The 22937-nt window shown below is 35.3% G+C and overlaps 2 protein-coding genes across 13 annotated transcripts in view; one reads left to right on the top strand and one right to left on the bottom strand.

Annotated features, from left to right (window-relative positions):
• The window catches only part of Dnajb4 (DnaJ heat shock protein family (Hsp40) member B4), a 41261-nt gene extending 28113 nt beyond the window's left edge, over nucleotides 1-13148 (bottom strand). The window contains exon 1 of the mRNA XM_071617969.1: nucleotides 13071-13148. The gene's annotated coding sequence lies outside the window, so the exon portion shown is untranslated. The remainder of the gene's footprint in view (nucleotides 1-13070) is intronic.
• Nucleotides 13149-13248: 100 nt separating this feature from the next.
• The window catches only part of Fubp1 (far upstream element binding protein 1), a 31770-nt gene continuing 22081 nt past the window's right edge, over nucleotides 13249-22937 (top strand). For 5 of the 12 annotated variants that reach the window (XR_011708869.1, XR_011708867.1, XR_011708868.1 and 2 more), the window contains exons 1-8: nucleotides 13249-13482; nucleotides 18566-18656; nucleotides 19409-19471; nucleotides 20256-20294; nucleotides 20767-20806; nucleotides 21333-21385; nucleotides 21469-21540; nucleotides 21647-21704. Coding sequence is in view for 8 of the 12 variants with exons in the window: in XM_071617960.1 (XP_071474061.1) it covers nucleotides 13363-13482; nucleotides 18566-18656; nucleotides 19409-19471; nucleotides 20256-20294; nucleotides 20767-20806; nucleotides 21333-21385; nucleotides 21469-21540; nucleotides 21647-21704 (536 nt within the window). In the remaining 4 variants the exon portion in view is untranslated. The remainder of the gene's footprint in view (nucleotides 13483-18565; nucleotides 18657-19408; nucleotides 19472-20255; nucleotides 20295-20766; nucleotides 20807-21332; nucleotides 21386-21468; nucleotides 21541-21646; nucleotides 21705-22937) is intronic. The other 7 variants (XM_071617966.1, XM_071617964.1, XM_071617961.1 and 4 more) reach the window with 6 other exon arrangements.

Raw genomic sequence — 22937 nt, 5'->3', positions numbered from 1 at the left:
TGATGGTCAAGAGAGGAAGTAAATGATTAAAAAAAGATGAGATATATAAAAATATTTTAGATACATTAGGAAAATAAGTAATCAGGTAATATCTCAGAGAAGACTTGTTAAGTATGAGTAGGTGAGATCTGCACAAAATTAGAAGTTGGGTCTGAGAGCAAAAGGAAATAAAGACAAATTTGTAAGTTTGAAGGCAAAAGGATTAGAAAGACCAAGTTCATAAATGCTATAAATTTTCTCTTAAAAATGTTTTTAAAAGGCTTCTATTTCTGGGGCTGTGGCTGTATCTCAGTGGTAGAGTGCCTGCCTCACACTGGGTTCAATACTCAGCACCACATAAAAATAAATAAAGGTATTGTGACCCTTTACAAAAAAATTTTTTTTAAAAAGCCACCTATTTCTAAGAAGTTGAGAATAAAGTAGAATGCTTGATAAGAATAATGATGGTTTGTGAGGCATGGCAGTACATACTTGTAATCCAGTGACTCCAGAGGCTGAAGCTAGGCAGCAGGGTCACAAGTTCAAAGACAGCATTAGAAAATTAGTGAGGCCCTAAGCAATTTAGTTAGACTCTGTCTCAAACAAACAAACAAAAACACCAAAAAGGGCTGGGGATATGACTCAGTGGATAAGCATTCCTGGGTTCAATTTCTGATACTGGGTGGGGGGACAGCGGGAATGACAGGATCACTTTGGAGTCTATGTTAACAACAGAATGAGTGGGGTTGGGATTGTGGCTCAGTGGTAGAGCATTCACCTAGCACGTGCGAGGCCCTGGGTTAGATCCTCAGCACCACATAAAAATAAAATAAAGATATTGTGTCCAGCTACAACTAAAAAATAAATATTAAAAAAAAAACAGAATGGGAAAGATGGTCTGAGGTTGTGGCTTAGCGGTAGAGAGCTTGTCTAGCATGTGTGGGGCCCTGGGTTCGAGTCTCAGCACTACATAAAAATAAATAAAATAAAGGTTAAAACAAAAAATAAAAAAAGAATGGGAATGGTTAGTAGGAAGAGCAGAAGACCATAAGAATGCACTGTAGGGGCTGGGGTTGTAGCTCAGGGGTAGAGCGCTCACCTAGCACAGGCAAGGTCCTGGGTTTGATCCTCAACACCACATAAAAATAAGTAAATGAAATAAAGGCATTGTGTCCATCTATACCTAAAAAATGAATATTAAAAAAGAATGCACTGTAATAATTCAGATGGTTTGGAACATGATATAGCAGAGGATGTCGTGAGAAGTGGTCAACTTCTGCATATACTTTAAAGATAGTCAATAGGATTTCCTGATGAATCAGATGTGGGATGTGTGAGAAATAATAATGACACCAAGGTTTTTCAGCTTCAGCTATTTACTGAATTAGAGGAGAACGCAGGGAAGTTGGGGAGTTCAGTATAGGAAATACTAAGTTCAAAATGCATGAAAATGTCTAGTATGCAGTTGGAAAAGAGTCTGGTAATCAAGAAATAGTCCAGACAGAAGGAAACAAATAAGAGGAATAGAGGTAAAACTAAAACCATGACACTTAAAGAAAGTACTAGAATGAATGAAGGGTTATTTTGTTTTGTTTTGTTTAGAAGTTCAAGGATTGGATCCAAGGATTCATAAACGTAGTAGTAGTAATAACTATTACTAGCAAAGTGGGGTTTCTCATTCATCCCAGGAGGTGAGTCTTAATTATTCAAAAGCAAGTATGATCCTTGCAAGCACAAACCTGTGTGACTCAGTTCTAAATTATTCAAAAGCCAGTATGACACTTGCAAGCATAAAACCTGTGACTCAGTTCTAGTCAAGACAGGGATAATCTGGCTGGTAGTCAGGGCTAGGATAAGGGGAATGTATACTGGTAGAAGAAACTTTTTTCTTCCATTTAACAGTTATGACTGTATAGTACCTGGAACTATGGCAATGCTTCAGTAGAGATTGGGAAAGCTAAGCAAGTAAGCTGAGGATGGCAGAGGACAAAGATGAAAAAAAAAATATGGATACGTCATAAAACTGTTGAGTTGCTAACTCAATCAGCTTTAGGGTCACTCCTGTACTTTCTATTATTACTTAAGCAACTTAAGAGTTTTCATTACTTGGAGTCAAAAATATCTGGATGTAACCATTTCATTTAATAACAATGCTCAGGTAACTGAAAAGCAAACAAACTAAAAAAAAAAGGTTAATACCTTTGCAAGGTCACTTAAGTAACAAATGGTGAACTGAAGTTTATCTGACTCCAAGTCTATCTGAAACTGTTTAATGGCCGCAAATTAAGAGTGGACATATTAAGAGAGGTGAGTATGAGTTGAGAATTAGCAAAGTGAATGATAAAAAGTTAAGGCCAGGAAGTAAGACGCTGAAAAAGGAGTAGAGAAACAAATGGAGTACACTAGTAGACAAGCTAAACTGACAGGTCTTCCTGAAAAGAGAATATCAGATTTTTATTGTTTGAAAAGTCTGGATGAAGGTTAGATGCAGGTAGACATGAATAGGGAGTATTTTGAGTGGTCAAAGATTAATGTACCTTTTACTAACATTTACCATATGGCATACTTGATTTTCTGATATAGTAGTACTAAAATACACAAGGTACACTAGAGTTTCCACTCTAGAGTGAAGGACAATAAACAAAAACTAGAACTTTAGTGTGCAAAAAGATTAAGGCCGGTACTGTCACTGGAACTTAGTAGCACTGACCTAAGATGAAGGTACCCAGATGTGACATAGATAGCAATCTGAGGCCTTTTCTCAGGGTTACAAACATCAAAATGACAATCAGAATGACATTGATTAGCATACATGAGATATTTTTTCAAATAATTTAACTTACATTAGGGAATAAATGTTTAATGAATGATCCACCTGGTCATTAAACTTTTCCTACTTCAACTTTTCAATCCACTGCTTAATAAATGCCTAAAAGCAAATAAATAATCTGCAAAGTGATTCATGATTTCATTCAATATTCACTCAATTAGAATATGTGCCAGAAAGATGGAATACTTGCTTATTGTGTTCACTTCTGGATCGCCAGTATTTTTATTGGATTGAATAAATTAATACACTAATAAGCAAGCTTTATGTTAATTCTCAGTTGAATAAGAATCCTCTTGCCCTTCAGAGTTCAGCTCCAATTTAAATCTCTTGATCTTTTTCTAAGCACATACTTAAGGATCAGAGTTTAGAAGAAATGAAAAAATAATAGTTGTCTGGGAAAAACGTTTATTTTAAGCTTCATATACTTCTAAAATTTATTTTTAATAAATTTTATCTTGAAAAATTAGTGTTATATCCTTAGTTGCTACAATTAGATAATGTAGCATAAATGATGATGATAAACTACAGGAAAACTCTAATTTCAGATGCTTCTAAAACATTTAATTCCTTTTTCCTCTCAAGTTCATATTCCTTCAAATAGATTTTTTAAAATGAAGTGAGGCCATCAGTTAATGTGAAGTAACATAAAATAGCAAACAAAATCAGAAGGCAAATTCCAAAGAGATCACTGCTATAAATAGACATGGAAATGTCAGCACAGAAGCAAAGTTCTACTAAAAACAACACAACTGTTATCCCAAGTGAGTCTTAAATCTTATACCCACCCAGTTAAGGATTTTATTTCACTTGGTAAAGATCTTCAGTATTTCAATAATCTATTTCCAAAAGGAAATGCTGTAAGTAAAGACAGACGTCCTGATTACAAAAAACAAGATGCTTCTTGTTCTGCACAGATTCTTCTTCTTCTTGTACTTAATGAGAAAATCTCCTTCATCCCAAAACTGCTGCTTCATATAGAAGACAACTCATGAAATAAAGAGCATTGAATAGGAATCTAGCATTGGCTCTGTAAGTAATTTTGTCACTTTATACAAGACACTCAAGCAATCTGGGTCACTGTTTCCTCTACCGTAAAACAAAAGAAATGGATTTTCCAAAACTCATATTTTAAGAAAAATTTGAGTGAAGTCACCCTCCAGTGCCATCTTGCCTCAAATGCCCTCAATATTCATAACCATATATTCTAAAATTTGCTGAGCTTTAAATTTGTAAGAAAATGATAAGTAGGAGATAATAAGGAATTCAACTTAATAGTTATTAAGATTTTGCCAACATAAAAGCACTAAGCTCTACTGGGCATACCAAAGAGTTAAGACCCAGTCTTTGAGCAGTCCTTTTTAAAGAGAAAGGAATAAGGACAAGATCCTTGTATTCAAAACATTTACTATAATTTATCTTGGGGAACAAAATTTAACTCAGTTTAACTGTCCAAACATTTATTAAGTACTTTTTGTGTAAAAGGGAAGTTTTCAGATTTTCATGAGCATACGAATAATGCTCCCTTTCTAAAAAATAAGAAATGCAGATTCCTCAAAACATGATTCAGTAGGGCTGTTGTCTGCACTTCAAAAGATGACACTGGTAGTTTTTGGTTAAGAAACACTACCCTAACCTACATTACAAAAAGTTGAAAGGCTCTCAAAATATAAATTTTGGCACCTTAAATTTTTTAAGAATCATCTAAAAAATAAAAAAGCAGGCAGCTTCAAAATGAAGGCCACAGGGAATGCCTTTTCTAAGATAAGCACAGATACAAGGCAAAGAAAATATATGATTGGCTAAGATGGAGCAGAAGCTTTATTTGGCTTATGCCAGTGGAAAGTCCCTAGTTAGAGGTTAGTAAACGGTTTCTGTCTAGTTAAGACTACAGTTAGGTTTCAGTTTGTTTATGTGGGAACCCAGGGTACTGGAGCCATTTAGTTATTTTAACAATTTAAAAACAGAAAATGCTTCTAGACCTTGAGACTATACACCCCTAACAACTAGAAACAAACTATAAGCAAAAGTCTAAGAGAACTTAAAACTTCAGAGTTTCTTGGCCTGCATTTAACCAGGATTAATTTCAGAAACTTTTAAAGATTTAAATACAGACCAATTAAATCAGTGTCTGGGAGTATGGATTGGAACCAACTCTTCCTTATTTTTTTTTGTGTGTGGGGGGGTTGTTTTGATTTTTGTCTTGGAATGCTGGGAATCAAACCTAGGGCCTTGTGCATTTTAGGCCAAATGCTTTACACCAATGAAATGCTTTACCTCCTCCTCCTCCTATAACCCCTATCTTCAAGTTTTTATTTATTTATTTATTTGGTTGTAGATGAACACAATACCTTTATTTCATTTATTTATTTTTATGTGGTGCTGAGGACCAAACCCAGTGCCTCACATGTGCTAGGCAACTCCTCTACCACTGAGCCACAATCCCAGCCCATACCCTCAAGTTCTTAAAAAAAGCTCTCTCTTGCCACTGCAGACAATACTAACTAAAATATCACCAAAATAGGTTAGTCAGGTTAGGTTTCATGAAAAAAAACAAGGGAGTGGGGGAGGGGAGAAGAGGAGAAAGGGAAAAAGATGTGTGTATGTGTGTGTCCACCCTGTGCTGGGATTTGAATCCAGGGGGGCTGTGCATGCTTAAACAAGTGTTCTACCACTCCCCCTCCAAATGATCATTTTAATCTGGATTTTTTTTTAGCCAAAGTTTTAAAAAATGTAATAGAAGAAATAAAAGGAACTGGTATATTAATATCCAATAGGGAAGGGAAAAAATAATGTTTTGACCACAAAATTAAGAGAGAAAAGGAATAAACATATTAAAGGTTTTTGTTTGTTTGTTTTTGGTACTGAGGATTTAACCCAGGGGTCTTAACTACCAAGCCACATCCCTAGCCCTTTTTATTTTAAAACAGTGTCTCACCGAGTTGCTGAGGCTGTCCTCAAACTTGTGATCCTCCTGCCTCAACCTCTGGAGTCACTAAAATTACAGGCATGTGCCACCATGCCTGCCTGTAGACATTTTGTTTTTAGAAAACGTGCAAAATAAAAGTCTTATAGATAGCTAAGCAGACACAGGTTTGGAAACACACTGGGGTTAATACAGGACCAATTTAAAGTAAATTAAAGTTTATATATATATATATCAGGACGGCCTGGCATACAATTTAGCTAAAATTACTCAAGAAATGGGTGTTAAGGCCAGTTTTTTGAGACAGATGCTCTGAAGGGCCCGAAAATTTCAACCTAGCATTATAACCCTAAGTAATGGGAAGCTGTGAGTGTTATGTCCTACCATACCAGTAAGGGCAGAAAGCTCTGAACTTTTCAATTTCCTAAATAATGATGCTGTGTTGTAGCTTCTTTGATCTTGGTTAAAGGACAGATCCTACCAACAGCTATATGCAGCTAGCCAAACAAAACATACATATATTCAAAGAAGCCCTTTTGTATGATATAGAAAGAAGTTCTTTCTCTCATTAGACGTGAAGAACACTGTACAGCTAGAAATGACATTTTGGCTACCCACTAGATATTCCTTCTACCTTCATAGAAAGGTCCCAAGAAGCAGAAAAAAGTGTGTCATGTTTTCACAAAGGACCTTTGTTTCAAGCATTAACAGTTCTAAAAGATAAACTATAAAGAATTTTACTCAGAATTCTCAAGAGTCTGATCTCTGGAAGTTGGAATATTTTCTAAAGATATCTGATATGCAGAAAAACAGTACAGATACTGTCTTCCCATGTTACCACACAGCATTATTGGTGCTGTGTGGTAACATGGGAAAAAAGTAATCAGTCTGATCCTTGCCTTAAAAAGACTATTTTATAATAGACTACAAACATTATCAACCCCTAAGTAACATATCTGAAAAATAACACTAATATATATATATATAGACATCCCTCAGTATTTGAGGATTGGTTACGAGATCCCCCTCAGATACTAAAATTCAAGAATATTCATATAAAATGGTATTTAGTATTTGCATATAACCTATATACATATCCCCCTGTATATAGATATAGATTTGGGTATGTGCTCTAACACTGAGCTATATATCCAGTCCCTTCATATATACATATACATATACATATATATATATATATATATATATATATATATATATATATATATTTTTTTTTTTTTTTTTTTTAAGTCATCTCTGGATTATTAATAATACCTAATTGTAAATGCTATGTAAATAGTTGCAATATTGTATTGTTCAGAAATAATGACAAGGAAAAAAGTCTGCGTATGTTCTATAAAGACAGAATTTTTTTTCTGATTATTTCTGATCCATGGTTGGTTGAATCCACAAATGCAAAATCCACAGAGGGCAGACTACATATGTAGGCATATACAGAAACATACCATATAAAGTGTTATATACTTTAATAACCCATCCAATGTAACAATAGAAAACAGGATTATATCATGTGACATGAGTTCATTAAATTTTGCAAATTAAATCCATTATTTTTTCCTTATATAAAGAGCTGCCTTCTCATGAAGAATTTTGGTCTAGGTCTTGATTAAAAATGAATGTAAATATTTTAAAGATTCAAATAAAAATGCTAATTCATGAACCATATACTAGAAATTACAAAGACATTCATTTTCTTACCCATCTTTTTACAGACAATTCCTTTCTTTCAAGTCAGGCTGCCCAATTCAAATTGCAGCTTGCAGCTCTTACACTAATATGTTACCCTGGGCAAGTTAATATACCTATACCTCAGCAAAATGAGAGATATTAATATCCTCTATCTCATAAAGCCTCTTATGAGAACAAATAAACTAGTCCACTTAAAAAACTCAGAACAATGACCATTATACGGTATACACTATTACTATCAGTGTTTTGGACATTATGACCAAGTGGGAATTCCAAATAAACAGCAAATGATACAATGGTAAACTACCATGATACAGCACAGGAGAATGAATAGAAATCCCTAATTTAGAGTTTCAGACAAGCTTTTTGGAAAAAATAGGGAATTACCATACAACAGTAAAATAGAAGTCAAAGATCAGTTTCTTATAGAGAAAATATACAATAGCTCAAGGGCTCCATAGTTAGGAATATGTGGAATGATTAACAGTAAACAGCTGGATTTAGAGTAAATCAATGGTCATTAGCAACATCATAGTAATCTTCAGTCCTCTAATAGCTCTTCAATTAGGACACTCAAATTTGGCATCCAAATCAGAAAAGAAATTTCTGGGAACTCAGGGTGAGATGATACTACAACAATTTCTTTTTCTTTTTCAGTGGTAAAGTAAGACTTAGACACTGACATACATCTCTAGCCCTTTTTTAAATTTTTACTTTGAGACAGGGTCCTGCTCTAAGTTGCTGAGGCTGGGGTCTCCATCTTTTGATCCTCCTCGCTCAGCTTCCCAAATTGCTGAGATTACAGGCATGTACCACATAGTCTGGCTAAGCAATTTCTCAAAGGCAAAAATTGTATTCTTTTACTGATAGCTACTTTTAAGAAACAGATTAAAATGTTACCCTCTCTTAATGTTATGCCAGTGAAAGAAAGAACTTGTAACCTACCAAAGGGCATACACCCTTGATTCTAGATCCTCTGGGACCAAAGCCAGAATCTTTTCCACAACATTGGGCTGCCTCCAGTTTCAGACACTGATCAAACTGCTATTCCCTACAATGTTCCAAAGTTAGTTACAATTTGTGTTAACAACTTTGTCCTTTAAAATACAAAATATCTCCTGCTTCCATTCACACCATAGTCTAAAATAAAATCCTAGAAACTCAAACAGCATGGAGATCAAAGTCACAAAGATTAATCACCCACCTAATAATCAAATATCTGAATAACATCCTGGACCATCACTTTAAAGTGGCTGCAATTCTCACATTTTCCTGTCTGTATCTGTTGGGATTGTAGACAGGAAAAACAGAATTGGTTTCAATAACAGACTATAACATAAGAGTATAAGGTTATAAGAGAGCTTTCTGGCTAAAACCTATCAAATGTATGTGGATATAAAATGAGGCAGGAAAGCTAGACAATTTTGCCATTCTAAAATGCCTGTTCAAAAACCATAATGGGTTACTTTTCACCATTAGGTATAAATAACAAGGTATAAATAACAATCTATCAATATTCCACACAGTCTTAAAAAATCCTAACAGTGAAAAGCTGTACTAAGAATGAATCAATTTGGTAAGCAATATTAGAAAGTAAAAGGAAGAAACTTTCTAGTATATTTAATAATCCAACTTTTATTTACCCTTTTATTCTATTATTTGGCAATTTATATGATATTAGACTTTTCTTAAAAAAAATTTTTCTTAGTTGTTGATAGATCTTGATTTATTTATACGTGGTGCTGAGAATCGAACCTAGTGCCTCACACATGCCAGGCAAGTGCGCTACTGCTGAGCCACAGTCCCAGCCCGCTATTAGACTTTTATAAGTTCAGAACTACTGATTTTTCCTTCATCCTGAGGAGAAAATATGGAATACTTATCAGAAGTTAATTTTTTAATATTAAAAGAATTATTTTTTCAGACTAATGCCAGAGTTTTAAAAATTGATTTTAAAATTTCCTTGATAAAGAGTGTAATCATCAAACATACTTCAGCCGGATATTCAGCTAATCTCTCAAAGCACGATAAACCAATTTTAGATTATTGTGATATGCCCATGATAGGTTCGTTTTTTTCTTGTTGGTTTTTAATTTTTCTTTTTTATTTTTCATATTCCCATTTTTAAGAAGATTTACACTGGAAAGGGGAATAAGCAGTCAAGATGATTTTATCAGTTTCAATAAAATTAAGCTAGAACAAAGAAGAGTATAAATAGCTTTGAGAAGAGTGTATGAACTCAAAACTAACACATATTCAGCTTAGGTAAATCACTAGCAAACTGGCACACTGGCTTATGCCCATAATCCAAGTGACTTGGGAGGCTGAAGCAAGAAAATCATAAATTCATGGCCAGCCTCAGAAACTTAACAAGATCTTGTCTCAAAATAAAAAATAAAAAGGATTGGAGATGCGGTAAAGTGTCCCTGGGCTTAAACCCCAGTATATAAAAAAAAAAAATTCATAGTTTTCCCACAATTTGGTTGACTTTGCAGGATTTTGTTTTACCAAAAGTATTTAAATATACTTGTATATATTAAGTGGACTACATGCTTATTTTTTCCTGATCATGCAATACCAAAAAATAAACTGCATTTTTAAAAATATTTTTTTTAGTTGTAGCCTTTATTTATTTATTTTTATGTGGTGCTGAAGATTGAACCCAGCGCCTCACATGTGCTAGACGAGTACTCTACCATTGAGCCACAATTTATATTTGAGCCATATTTAAAATATGCAAATTGCATATTTTAACTTCCATTTGCATAGCACTTTATGATTTCTGAAGAGCTTACAGATATAGCTCATTCAAGGATGATAAAGTAGATTATGATCACTATGTAGATGTGAAATCAGAAACACATATTAAGCCACCTGCCCAACATCAAAAAATCAACTAAGCCAGGTGCAGTGGCACATGCCTGTAATCCCAGCAACTTGGGAGGCCCATGCAGGAGGATCGCCAGTCTCAGCAATTTAGTGAGGTTCTAAGCAACTTAGCCAGACTGTGTCTCAAAATTAAAAAATTAAAAGGGGTAGGTGGCTCAGTGGTTGAACATCCTGGATTCAATCTCTAGTACTAAGGGGGGGGGGGACACCTAAAATGGAAAAGCTGAGTTTTTTTCAGCATGCATTCATTCAACAAATACAGAGTGCCAAAACTATAAGCTAGGTAGAGACAAAATCCCTGCTCTCTAGAAATTTATGTTTTAATGAAAGAGAGGCATAAAGAAGTTTACACGTGAAACAAAAAATTATTTCAGATAAATGCCATAAAGAGAACATGGTATCAGACAGTAAGTACAGAATGGCAAGATCAGAATGGTCTAAGGAGTAGCACCTGAAGAGCATATTGGCAAAGGAAAAAAAACAAGTACAAGGTTCCACAGGCAGGAAGTTCTTGAATAGCAAAGCAGACAAATACTTGGAGTGGAGTTAGTTTTAGACACAGTGGCCCAATTACATGGAACCCCCAGGCCATTCTAAGAAGAGAATTTAAAATGCAATTGGAAATATATAGGCGAGACCTGATTTGTTTTCTAAAAAAAAAAAAATATTAACCTTCTGTATAAGGAATGAATTGTAAAATCATCAGGAAGAGGTACCTCTCAAGCTTCAAAAATACCCATAATGGTTTATTTCTTGGATAATATTCCTATAGAATGGATACATGGGTGCTTGTTACTTTTGAAACCGTATGTATTACCATAAATTTCTGTACCAAATTTCATAATTTTTTAAAAAGCAAATTTAAGATATGTAAGAGCAGAAGCAGAGAAATCAACTAAAATGCTGCTTAACCATCCAGAAATGAAGTGATGGTAACTTGTGTTAGGGTGGGAGCAGTAGGGGCAAAAGTAATGAAATTTAGAATATGCATTGGCATTACAGTCAATAGGGTCTTTCTGGATGTAGAGAAGAGGCAGAAACAGAAACCAAGGATGACCAGTACTTATCAATAAGGGGTAATTTTGCCCAAGGCATACAAGCAATGTCTGTATCTATTTCGGGTTGTCACAACTGGTGATAGGCCAAAGGGGGGCGCTGGCATCTGTAGGGAAAAGACAAGGAAGCTGCCAAACATACTAGAATATTAGAACAGTACAGCAAAACAAAGATTTTTCTGGTCTAAAATGCCAGTAGTGCTGAAGGTGAGAAATCCTCGTCTAGACTGATTCCAACTTCTTCCCATTCTAGCATATCCATACCTCTATCAAAAAAAAAAAATATATATATATACATATGAAATACATATGTACATATATATGTATACGTGTGTGTACAGAGAAGTTCTTACTTTCAATATCTAAATAAAACTAAAATATACATGAAATAAAGGTTGTTTGGGGGGGTAAATTATATAACTCTGGTAAATTATGTTGACCAGAAGGCCTAACTGGTATCTAATTAATAAAACATGAAAAAAAACAATTACTCATTAATAAATATTTGTTAGACAACTAAAAATATGAAGTTTCTGTTCAGCAATACACCCAACACTGCTTTTATAGTTTGTTGATATACTGTAGTCTAATACATTAACTGCTTTCCCAAATATAATTTCCACTTAAAAAAAAACAAAAAAAAACTTTTTTTTTTGGTACTAGGGGTTGAGAACCACAGGCTTTTTGCCACTGGGTTACATTCCTATACCTTTTTATATTCTTAGATTAATTCACGGAAGACCAAAGTACCACAAAGTTGAAGAAGTTCATTTTACCTCATTTTGTTAACTAGAAGGAAGTTTGGGAAACAGAATAAGAAACCATTGTGGTACATTCAAGTGCGAACAGAATGACTTGTAAAATACCCTAACTTGTCTCTGGAACTACTGCTACTATTAATAAATAAAATATGCTTGCTAAGTTCTGAAAAGAAAAAATCTGAAATTATTTGGTAAATATATTAATATAAATTGCCCCTGCCCCCCCAAAATTCAATTAGTCCAGGGATGACAATCCGAACATGACCTTACATTTGAGTACACACAGATGAATGGGAAAAATAGTCTCAGAAGCCACAAAATCAATTCTGGGCAAGAAACGGATGTTAATTATAAGGACCTCAATAAAAATGGTCAGGGACCCACAACCTATATAATCAATTCTGATTAACACTGATTTTTATAAGTAATCGCGTTTTCAACAGATAGTCATTGTCAGCCTGCTCATTCACTAACTTAAAAAAACGTGGAAATCAGTTCGATAATTAATAGACTTCCAACCTCAGTTCATCCCCAGTTGTGATAAAACTCCAAAATCTTGACAGCCTAGAGGTAAATACAGGGACGTTTTACTACCCTGAAAATCATGCTGGGTTTCCACTAAGCCAGGCAGGCGTTTTCAGAAGCATAGCCGCACGGCGTCCGGGGCGCGCTTCTCTCAGGCGCTCTCCGGGCCGCGGTGCTCTCGAGACACTGCTGCGTTGTCGTCACGCCCCTCGGCGTCAAGCCCTTCCTCGCAGATACACAGAATAACCCCTGGCGGAAATTTTTCCGCACTACCTTCCAGAGGCAGCGGCTGGTAAGCAACAGTTACACTTTTTCCTTCAAGCTTTCTGCAACCCAAACCCAACGGCCGCCTCCGCGCCAGTTCTACCCACCAACCCGAAGGAACAATTACCCAGCCTCACCCCAACAACGCGCGGAAAGGAGGCGCCAAGATAAACCATATTCTCGCGAAACTTCAAACCCAGTTCTCGCGACGCTCTCTGCTGCTCCTTCTTTCTCAGCCCCACCCCCCACGGCAGCACGTCGCCTCAGAAACATCGCGGGATTTCCATCTTTCAGTCTCCGCCCCTTTACGGCACGATGGTCGCGCAAGAATGTGATAGAAGCTCGACGGTCGCCATTTTCTTCCTTTCTTAGCAGTTAGCTGAGAAGAGGTCTCTGTGAAGAAGCGGCAGCGGCTCTTGTAGTGTAGCCATGGCAGACTATTCAACAGTGCCTCCACCCTCCTCTGGGTCAGCTGGTGGTGGTGGTGGCGGCGGTGGTGGAGGAGGAGTTAACGATGCTTTCAAAGATGCGCTGCAGAGAGCCCGGCAGGTAAGTCTGGATCGCGCGGCGAGTTCCCGAAAGCCCACGGTAATTGGCCCGCTGACTGTGTAGGCCGCTATCTCTTCCAGCGTGAGGAAGAGGAAAGAGGTGCTCTTCCGGGCTGAAATTTGAGAAGATTCACGTTGTTCTACGTTGATAATAGCGACCGGAGACCAGAACTCAAGTTTTGTGTTCTTAGCGTTGGAACTCCAACGCATGGTACTCAGAGATGGCATTAAGTCTCGCCCAGTTCTGCAGTACTAGCACTTCCAACAAGTTAGCTCAGCCTCCCCTCCCTCTTACTTAGAACGAATGCCTTTTTTCATGGTATGAAGCGCGTGTAATTTTACACAATAGGATGGAAGGTTCTGGTAATTAGTTTGGGATAGGGCTAGGGTCCGTCTACAGGAGTCTCAGGTAGTAAGGGAAGGGATTTGTCATTAAAGCAGTCTTTTCAGCTTCCAGCTCTTTTGAGCTCTCCCTCCCAATTAAAGCAGCTTTCGGTAACGTTCACCTTCATTTCTACAAGGAAGCGATTCTAGAAAGCACCAAGCACCCTTCCTTTGGGCGGGATTTGTGTGTGAGTCCTTCCTCCTTTCTCAAAATGGCCTCAGGCCCATTATACCCGCGGTTTCAATTTGAATCTGCCTCTCTGTTCAGAGTCGTAAATTGACCAGACCTCTTTTTGTATTACGTAGGTGCGTACATTTGCCCTGAAGGCACTTCTTTCCCAGGCTAAAGCCATTTTAAAAAATCGTTTATGTGCTCCCGGAACCTGGAAGGTTACTTAACTTGAATGTTCTTTTTAGATGTCCCCTGATGCGCTTATGCTTTAAAATATGTGATATTGGTGCGGTGTAGTCTCTAATTAAGGTCGGAATATGTACTGGGTGCTAGGCATTTTAGACCAGTGTCAGGCAAACGGTAAGTGGAAACCAGTTTTGATGGTTAGGAGTTCACTTCATTAACTTTTTACCTACCAGCAGGATTGAGGCAAAAATCAAAATCTATAGTGAACAAAAGTTCATCATTAAAACTAGCTGTGCATTTTTTGAACTACAGAGTATTTTTTTAAAAAGCAGTTGAAACATTTATGTACCAAACAGAAACACTGTTAGCAAGTTTTAAATAAGATTGGGTTGGAAGACTTAGCAGTCTTTATTAAAACTAGTATTTTGTGCCACACTATTCATAGACATAGGGGTTTTTTGTTTTTGTTTTTTTTGCACTTGGTGCTGGGGATGGAACCTCACATGCCTGGGCAAGGTCCCTACCACTGAGCTATATCCTCAGCCAGAGACTGGAAATTATTTTAAGGTATGAATTGGATTCTCTCACTTTTTAGAATCTGTGATATAGTCCGAGAACCAAAGGCAAGTAACAGAATTTCTGCATTTAATGTTTTCGTTTATACGCCTATAGACAAAATATGGACACTTAATTCATCAGCTTGTTCTCATAAAGCATTTCTGCTGTGAGTCAGGAACTGTAAAGGAATACGGGATAAGGGGTTGTCCAAGGCATTGGAGAATGAGTTTGGGCAATAAAGAAAAAGCATCATGTGCAAAGGTATAAGGATTTTGGGAATGGCCAGAACCCAAGAGTGAAGTTTTTGGAACATAGTATTGAGTGGAGCAAGGAAGGTGGAAAGAGGTGAGAAAAATACAGATGGATCAGATGATAGACGTTGGGTTGCTAATAAGCTTGATTGTGGTAATAAGAAAATGGTGGTGTAATACTGCAGGTGTCCATCATATCTGACATTTCAGGTTTATGACTATGGACTCCCATAAGACCTTGCCAATAGTTGGTACTCAATACTTTCTGAATTAAATCAATGAATTAGAAATGTTGTGATCAAATTTTGTTTTGACAATAATATATTCTTTAAAAATGCATGTTATTAGCTATATCAGATCCTACGTCTACAGAAGTTGTATATCTTGTTGGTCTCCAGGCACATTTTTCACAAGTAGAATGCAACTATATTTGACCCAAATGCATTTTTTAAATCAAATATTTGTGGACCCTGCCTTAAATTTGAATCATATGTATGCTGATTTGTCATGATAACTAGCAATTTGTTGAGGCTATGCTACATATTAAACTCAGAGTTAAACATATCTTGTTGATTAATTTGATTTTTGCCATCTTGCCACAAGGTAGGTGTAGAGAGACTTTTTTACCATTTCATTATATGCAAATGTGGTAAATGACAGTTTTAGAAAGAAAATAAGATCAGTTCCATGTCTCCACCCAAAAACATAAGAGGCATGTAGTGGACTGAAAGTTGGCATTTAGATAGTTATCTTCTGAGAAATGGCTTTTTTAAAAAACTAAAATTGGGGCTCAGTGGTAGAGCACTTGCCTAGCAAGTGTGAGGCACTCGGTTTGATCCTCAGCACCACATAAACAGAATAAAGGTCTATCAACAACTAAAAAAAATTACTAATCTGTAGAGTTTCCTATCAACTTCAAAATTCTTGGATTTTAGGGATGGCCAGTGAAGAAGGTGGAAATGCTTAAAACATACATATATGTATGAAAGCAGAGTAGAGTAGGGTCCAAGTAGAAAGTTTGGATTATTCAATGTTATTATTAGTGCATTATAGCTATATATGATAGTGGAGTTCATTTTGATATGCACCTATGCATGGAATATAATTTGTTCCATTTCAATCCCTATGCTTCCACTTTCCCTACCCTCCTTCCTCTCACTGTTCCCCTTTACATACTGGTGATCTGCTTATTGTATGCTTGGATTATTTTTGTATATTTTCAAAGTAAGAAGTTCCCACACTTAATGTATAGAATTGAGTATATCGGGAAGTTAGTTGGTTTTTAGGAATTCCATCTTTTAAATTAACCCTCTTTGTAATAACTTAGAAAATATATTTGATCAAATCTCTTAATATTTATACTAAAATCTTTAATGTCTTTGTATTTACTCTCAGTTTTTGAAATATTACTGGTTCTTTAAGCGAACTAAGTATCAACTTTCATTTTCATATGCATAGTTGTAGAACCATTCCATGATTAGAAATGTTTAGTAAATTATGTACAAGTAAGTATTCTTTCTGTGGAAGTTCCTTAAAGTTCAAGGTGAGTTGCTTTGCAAATTCAGAGCTTTGTAAATGCCATTTACTGTTTAAGTTCTTAAAGTGCTAAATGTTTTGAGACTGAAGGAGTTCAAGTATGATTAGGGAAACTTTGAGGAAGGAAATAAGATTAAATTGTATGCCCAAAGATGAAAGTAGGCTTCTTAGGGGGGGAAAAATGAAAAATGGATAAGGAAGTTTGCATTCATCAAAGCTTTAGAATCAGGGAAATCAAATTATGTGCATGCATTTTAATAATATGCCCTGTGTTGTAGGTATTTGCATTTATGGATGAGGAAAAGGTAAATCTAGGAAACCTGGAAAGATAGTTATTATGTGGAATACGATACATACTGGCTTTAAGTGATCCATATTTGATTTAAGACACCAATATCCTTGAATATACTCAGCCTCTCCAGTGTCCTAATTATACACAAATGTGAAGCAGTTGGTTTAGTTCTTTTAATCCCACATCAGGATCTCTTGGGAATTTCAGTCACCCAGCAGTTTTTTTTTTTTTTTTTTTTTTTAACATGGATGATTTCAGACACAAAGTTAAAATGATATAATAAACCCTCATAAGTTTCACACATCTTTAATGATGAGTATAATACAGAGTATTGTGGAGTTTGACCTTTGCCGGTAATAATAGTTCCATTTTTCTTTTCATAGAAGAATGCAATAAATGCCCATTGGCTGTGCCCTGTTTGTAACTTCAAGCTGGTATTTCTTATATGGAGTTGGTTTAGTCAAATAAAATTGTGTGCCCCATCACCACTTAACTGTTCTACCACTGAGCCAAATTCCCAGCCGTTTTGTTGTTGTTAAGATAGGATCTTGCTAAATTGCCTAGACTGGCCCCAGATTTGTAATCCTCCTGCCTCAGCCTTCTGAGTAACAGCAATTACAGGAATGCACTGGCTGTCCCACTCTTTGTGGGTGGCAGAGGATACTAGGGATTAAACCTAAGGCCTTGTACATGCTGGGTATGCACTGTACCCCAGCCCTTTTATTTTGAGACAGGATCTCATTAAGATGCCTTGAATTGAGATTCTCCTACCTCAGCCTCTCAAGTAGCTGGGATTACAGGCACACTGGTTGCCCCACTCTTAAAATTAACACTTATTTAAGAGAATGGCTTTTTTGAGAGATTGAATCTAGGGGTACTTAACAACTAAGGCACGTCCTGAGCCATTTTTTATTTTGAGACAAAGTCTGGCTAAGTTGCTTAAGGCCTAAATTGCCGGGGCTGGCTTTGAACCTGGGATCCTTCTGCCTTAGCCTCCTGGGCCACTGGGAGTGCACCATCATGAGGAAAGCCTTTTAAACAGAATTATGATTTTCTAGCTAAGATTTTCTTAGACTAGAGCTCCCTAGGCTCCAGCATTTACTCTTAGAATAACATTGTCTGGTGGAAATATAATGCAAGCTCTGTATTTTGTTTGACCCAACATACACAAAATATTATCCTTCCAATGTGTGTTTAACATAAACTTTTCAGATGTTTTATATTCTTCCATTAATTGCAGTTTTTCAGTATCCCAAGTGCATATTTTACACTTACAAAGCATGCCGGTTTGGACTGACCACAATTTAAGTACTCAGTAACCACATGTGTCTACTAACCATTTAATTAAGCACCATAGTACTACAGTCCTAGAAGTGGTCACATGCTCTGTGATCACAAACATCTTTAAAAGCCATGGGGAAAAACTGTGGAAAGATAGCATTAGGATCCATATTTTCTTCAAAACTAGTCTTTTTCCTTAACGATGACTGATTTCAGCTACTTTGTTAATTCTTATATGGATGTATTGGAAGCTTCATTTCAGACCATGATTGGTTGTTAACTCTGTGAAGTATTAATGATATTGATAAATTTGAACTATGGTTTTAGTTTGCCATTGTATCAAGTGACTTTGCTTTTGTGAGCTGAATAATTTATAGTAGTTTGTGTTGCTATCCTTGGTAATGGTGTGTTTTTGTTTTTTAAGATTGCAGCAAAAATTGGGGGTGATGCTGGTACATCATTAAATTCAAATGACTATGGTTATGGGGGACAAAAAAGACCTTTAGAAGATGGAGGTAAGTTATAGCCATAAGTAATTTTAATTGTTTCAGAAAGCATTTAGTTGAAATTATTTTCAATATTTGTTATGATTCCTAAAATTGTAAGGTTTATATTAGCTTCAAAAGTAAAGTGGGGAAAGGGAGACCTAGACAAGGTAGGTAAAATTTGATTCAACTAGAAAGTTTTGTCTTAGTAGAAAACAAGTTGATTTTTCCCTCTTAGCATTGTGCCAGATTGACAGTTTGCACAGACTTCTCATTAATACTGAAAACAAAACTATAAATAGTTTAGGAAACACTTTACTGTTTTTTTCTTATGTGAATGAATTTTTATATGCTGTATTTTCATCATTTTACTATTTCAGGTTTCGTTTTACAGATTAAGGTTTCTGTAGTTTGCTACCCTGGTGTAACACTTTTATGTTATTTTGTGTTTCAGGTTTAATTTTAAATGTGGATTAAAACAGTGGATTTATAATTTTCTATTTTAAAAAAATAATTGTTGAAGCTTCTGAACTTAGAAATCTGTATATTTTTTGTTTTAGGGTTGATTATAAATTTTGATACACTTTCTTTGGCCCTTTTTTTTAAAGGAGGATTCTGACCAAGCCTATAGAATGTATTTGTAGCTTTGACCAGGAGTACTTGGTTTCCTCTTATTTAAGTGTCTTTCATATTTGTAGTGAGGTTTTTAATATTTAAAAAAAAAATGAGCTAATGATGCTTCAGATGTTGTATGTAATGTATTCTTTTTATTTTATGTGTAGATGGCTCTTGGACAAGTCCGAGCAGTACAACACACTGGGAGGGAATGCCCTCTCCTTTTAAAGGCAGGAATTTTTATTTATTACCTGTGTTTAGTATGTAAACGTGAAATAAACCAGTGGATTCTTAAATGGACACAAACTTTCTTTTGGATTGTGTCTGAATTTTTGCTGCACAACAATCTTTATTTTATGTTTAATCATTTAAATTTGAAGGGGGGAGGAGAAGATAATTCAATCAGCTATAGGTTGTCTGTTGTAAGGTATGCATTGTGTTCATCTCTAATGGATTTAGATAAAGATAGTCATGTAGCTGCTTTGAATTCTGAAGTTTTACACAGTGAAATGTTTACAGATAATAGAACAGTTTAGATTGAGATTGCCTTGTAATGTGATTTTTTTTCTTTTCCTTTTTGAATCTAGTTTTGTGGTCACTGTCAAATACACTCAACTTTGGATATATCAGATTTTTACATTTCGATAGCCCACCCTCCCCCCACCTGGTTTTTAGTACCTACAGTGGAAGCATCATTAGCCAATAGCATGTGATATTTTGCTAGTAATCAAGATACTTTGTCTTATATATCATTCTAAAGTGTCTTAACACATTAAGGTCAGTGATTTGATATAATGAAAGGTTTTTTTATGATGTCTGTGCATTTTTTAAACACAAGGATAATGAAAGACTAGTTTTTCGTTAGATTATTGGGAGTAAGTTGAGGTTTGGCAATTTTGGTTCAAGTAATAAACCATTCTACCAGATTTTTAATAAATGTTTATAACTATTTACTCTTTGGCGGGAGGAGCTTTGTCCTTACTGGCAAAAATTGAAACACTCTTAATTTTTCAGATCAACCAGATGCTAAGAAAGTTGCTCCTCAGAATGACTGTAAGTATTAATTTAAACTGGGTTTTAAAAGTACCTGAATTTTAATATTGAGGGCTTATTTCTATTTTTAGTGAGTTTTTTTGAAATTTGATTGGTCTTTTAGAATGTGAAGCCTGAATTCCCTTGTAAATATATGCCTTTCCTTTATTTATATTTTATTCCTTTTAGCAGTCCTCATGGCCAGGCATATATAAAGATTGATTTCTAGGCTATTATAAATGTCATTTAACTGTTCTATTTCTTAATCTATGCTTGTATCACTTGGATAAGGAAAGTTTTGTGCTTTTTGTTAATATATTTGCCCTTTCACTGTCTTTCTCATCAGTTGTCAATGTTGATTGAAATCATCTACATAAAATTGTATTCTCTCCAGAATGTTCTTGCATCAGGGGAAGTTTAGAATGTCTAATTTGATTGTTGTTAAATATATAAGTAAAAGTAAATTTTGAATTTTTATTTAATTTTTTGATAGCTTTTGGAACACAGTTACCACCGATGCATCAGCAACAAAGGTATAGTCAAAAGCTTTTTTAAAAGTATTTTGCAAGTGTGAATTGAACTATATATACAAACATAAGTTAATGTTTAGTGAATATATGTCAATATATTTTTTTGCATATGTAGTTTATTTCCTTCTATTTGGAAGACGACACAAAGGGATGGGGTCTTTTGTTTGTTTTGTTTGTTATTGAGAGAGATCCATTTGAGATTTGGCAAAACAGGTGGAATAGATTACATTTTAGAAGAGCTAAGGTGAATTAAAGTGACATTTCCTGAACTCTTCATCCTAACTCCTTTGCCATTCATGCCTTTAGACTATTCAGTTCACCATCTCTTCCTCATTTAATAGGTATCACTTTATTTAAGATTCTTAATTTAACTATACTACACAAAGAATAAGACCATATTTTGCCAAAATTATGTGCTTGGAACCTTAGTTTAAGCCATTAGGAAGCATTACACTTAAATTTAGATTACCTTTTATATATAAACATTATCTTTTCTTGAAGGAAATTTTTAGTTACTCTTATTTCTTAGCAGATCTGTAATGACAGAAGAATACAAAGTTCCAGATGGAATGGTTGGATTTAGTAAGTAACTTATGTTTAAGTTTTGAAAACATGAAGCATACTTTGTATTCTTTCGGCAAATAATTTATTTTTTTTTTAACTAGTAATTGGGAGAGGAGGTGAACAGATCTCACGCATACAGCAAGAATCTGGATGCAAAATACAGATAGCTCCTGGTAATTATTTTCTTGGTATTTTCAAAGTGTATTATTTTTAAGCTGCTAGTTATAATGATGCAACTTGTTACTATTTTCTTGACCTAAAATTTTATTTTATTTGTAGACAGTGGTGGCCTTCCAGAAAGGTCTTGTATGTTAACTGGAACACCTGAATCTGTCCAGTAAGTATGAAAATCTTAAGTCTACTTAGAGTAATAACATGAAGACTCTGAACTTTGTCTTTGCTCTTAAACTGCTTCAACACCATTGTCTTCCTCTCCCCTTTCCTGAAATTTAACTCTTCAAAATTTATACCTCATGTCTTTCTTGATTAGGGTTCACTCTCTGAGCCATGGAACACAGAAAATGACTAAAACCAATTTTGTATCTACTGCAATCTCTACTTTGGGGCCTGGAGAAAAATACATACAACCACACTGACTGGTGTTACATAAAACTCATAACCATTAAGCTCAACTCAAGTAGATCCACTGCCCATTTCAAATCTTCAGCATCAAACCCCTTCTTTCCCACCGAAGTTCATTTAGCAAGAACATAGAAACAAAATATTAGGAAGTTTTCTACCTCATTTTTCCACTAAAACTTTAACAGTCTTCATTTCTACTCTATATGCACAGTACTCAGATACAGATCTTGCTTATCCTTACAATTCAACTGACTTTCTCCTACATCAGTAGTTTTTTCCTTTTTTAAGGTAATTTCTAATAACAGGTTGAAAGTCTATCCATCTTAACAAAACATCTTTGAAGCCTCACATTATATTTATCTGATTAGCAAAGGTCCCTTAAGAGTTGCTATGCTTAGGTTATCATTTATTCATTTTCATTTTCTCTTGAACTCATCATTCCAACCATTCTGCTGAAATTTCTTTTTCCAGCATTACAGTGTGCCACCATATCCTTCAGCCTGTCAGCAGTATTTGACACAGTGAACCTCCTTGAAATACTAGATTTATTTGATTTTTGAGGCACCAACTTATCTGATTTTTCTTAGTGGTTCTGCTTTGTCTTCTAGGCCTTAAAACATGGAAATGCCCTAAAAAATATATCAATGCATGCTCAATAGATGACTTCATTTAGTCTTTTAAATTACATGTGATAAATGAGTTTATATGCCATGAGTTTTATATTTTCCAACATTTTCAGTACTTTTTCTAAATTATGTCTTCATTCTTTTTTGGTCAATGGATCTTTATTTTATTTATTGATAAGTGGTGCAGAGAATCGAATGTGTAATTCTTACACATTCTAGGCAAGTGCTCTTCCACTGAGCCAGAGCCACAGCCCCAACCCCAACATGTCTTCATTCTTGAGGCCTCCTTTATCTGTTTTGTATGTACATGTGCACATGCTTACATTCTTTTTGTCCTGCTTTGATTTGCTTTATAGCACCTA

The sequence above is a fragment of the Marmota flaviventris genome, chromosome 10 (assembly GCF_047511675.1).
Source record: "Marmota flaviventris isolate mMarFla1 chromosome 10, mMarFla1.hap1, whole genome shotgun sequence".
Lineage (NCBI taxonomy): Eukaryota > Metazoa > Chordata > Mammalia > Rodentia > Sciuridae > Marmota > Marmota flaviventris.
The sequence above is the reverse complement of the archived record's forward strand: the minus strand, read 5'-3'. Positions and strand labels throughout refer to the sequence as shown.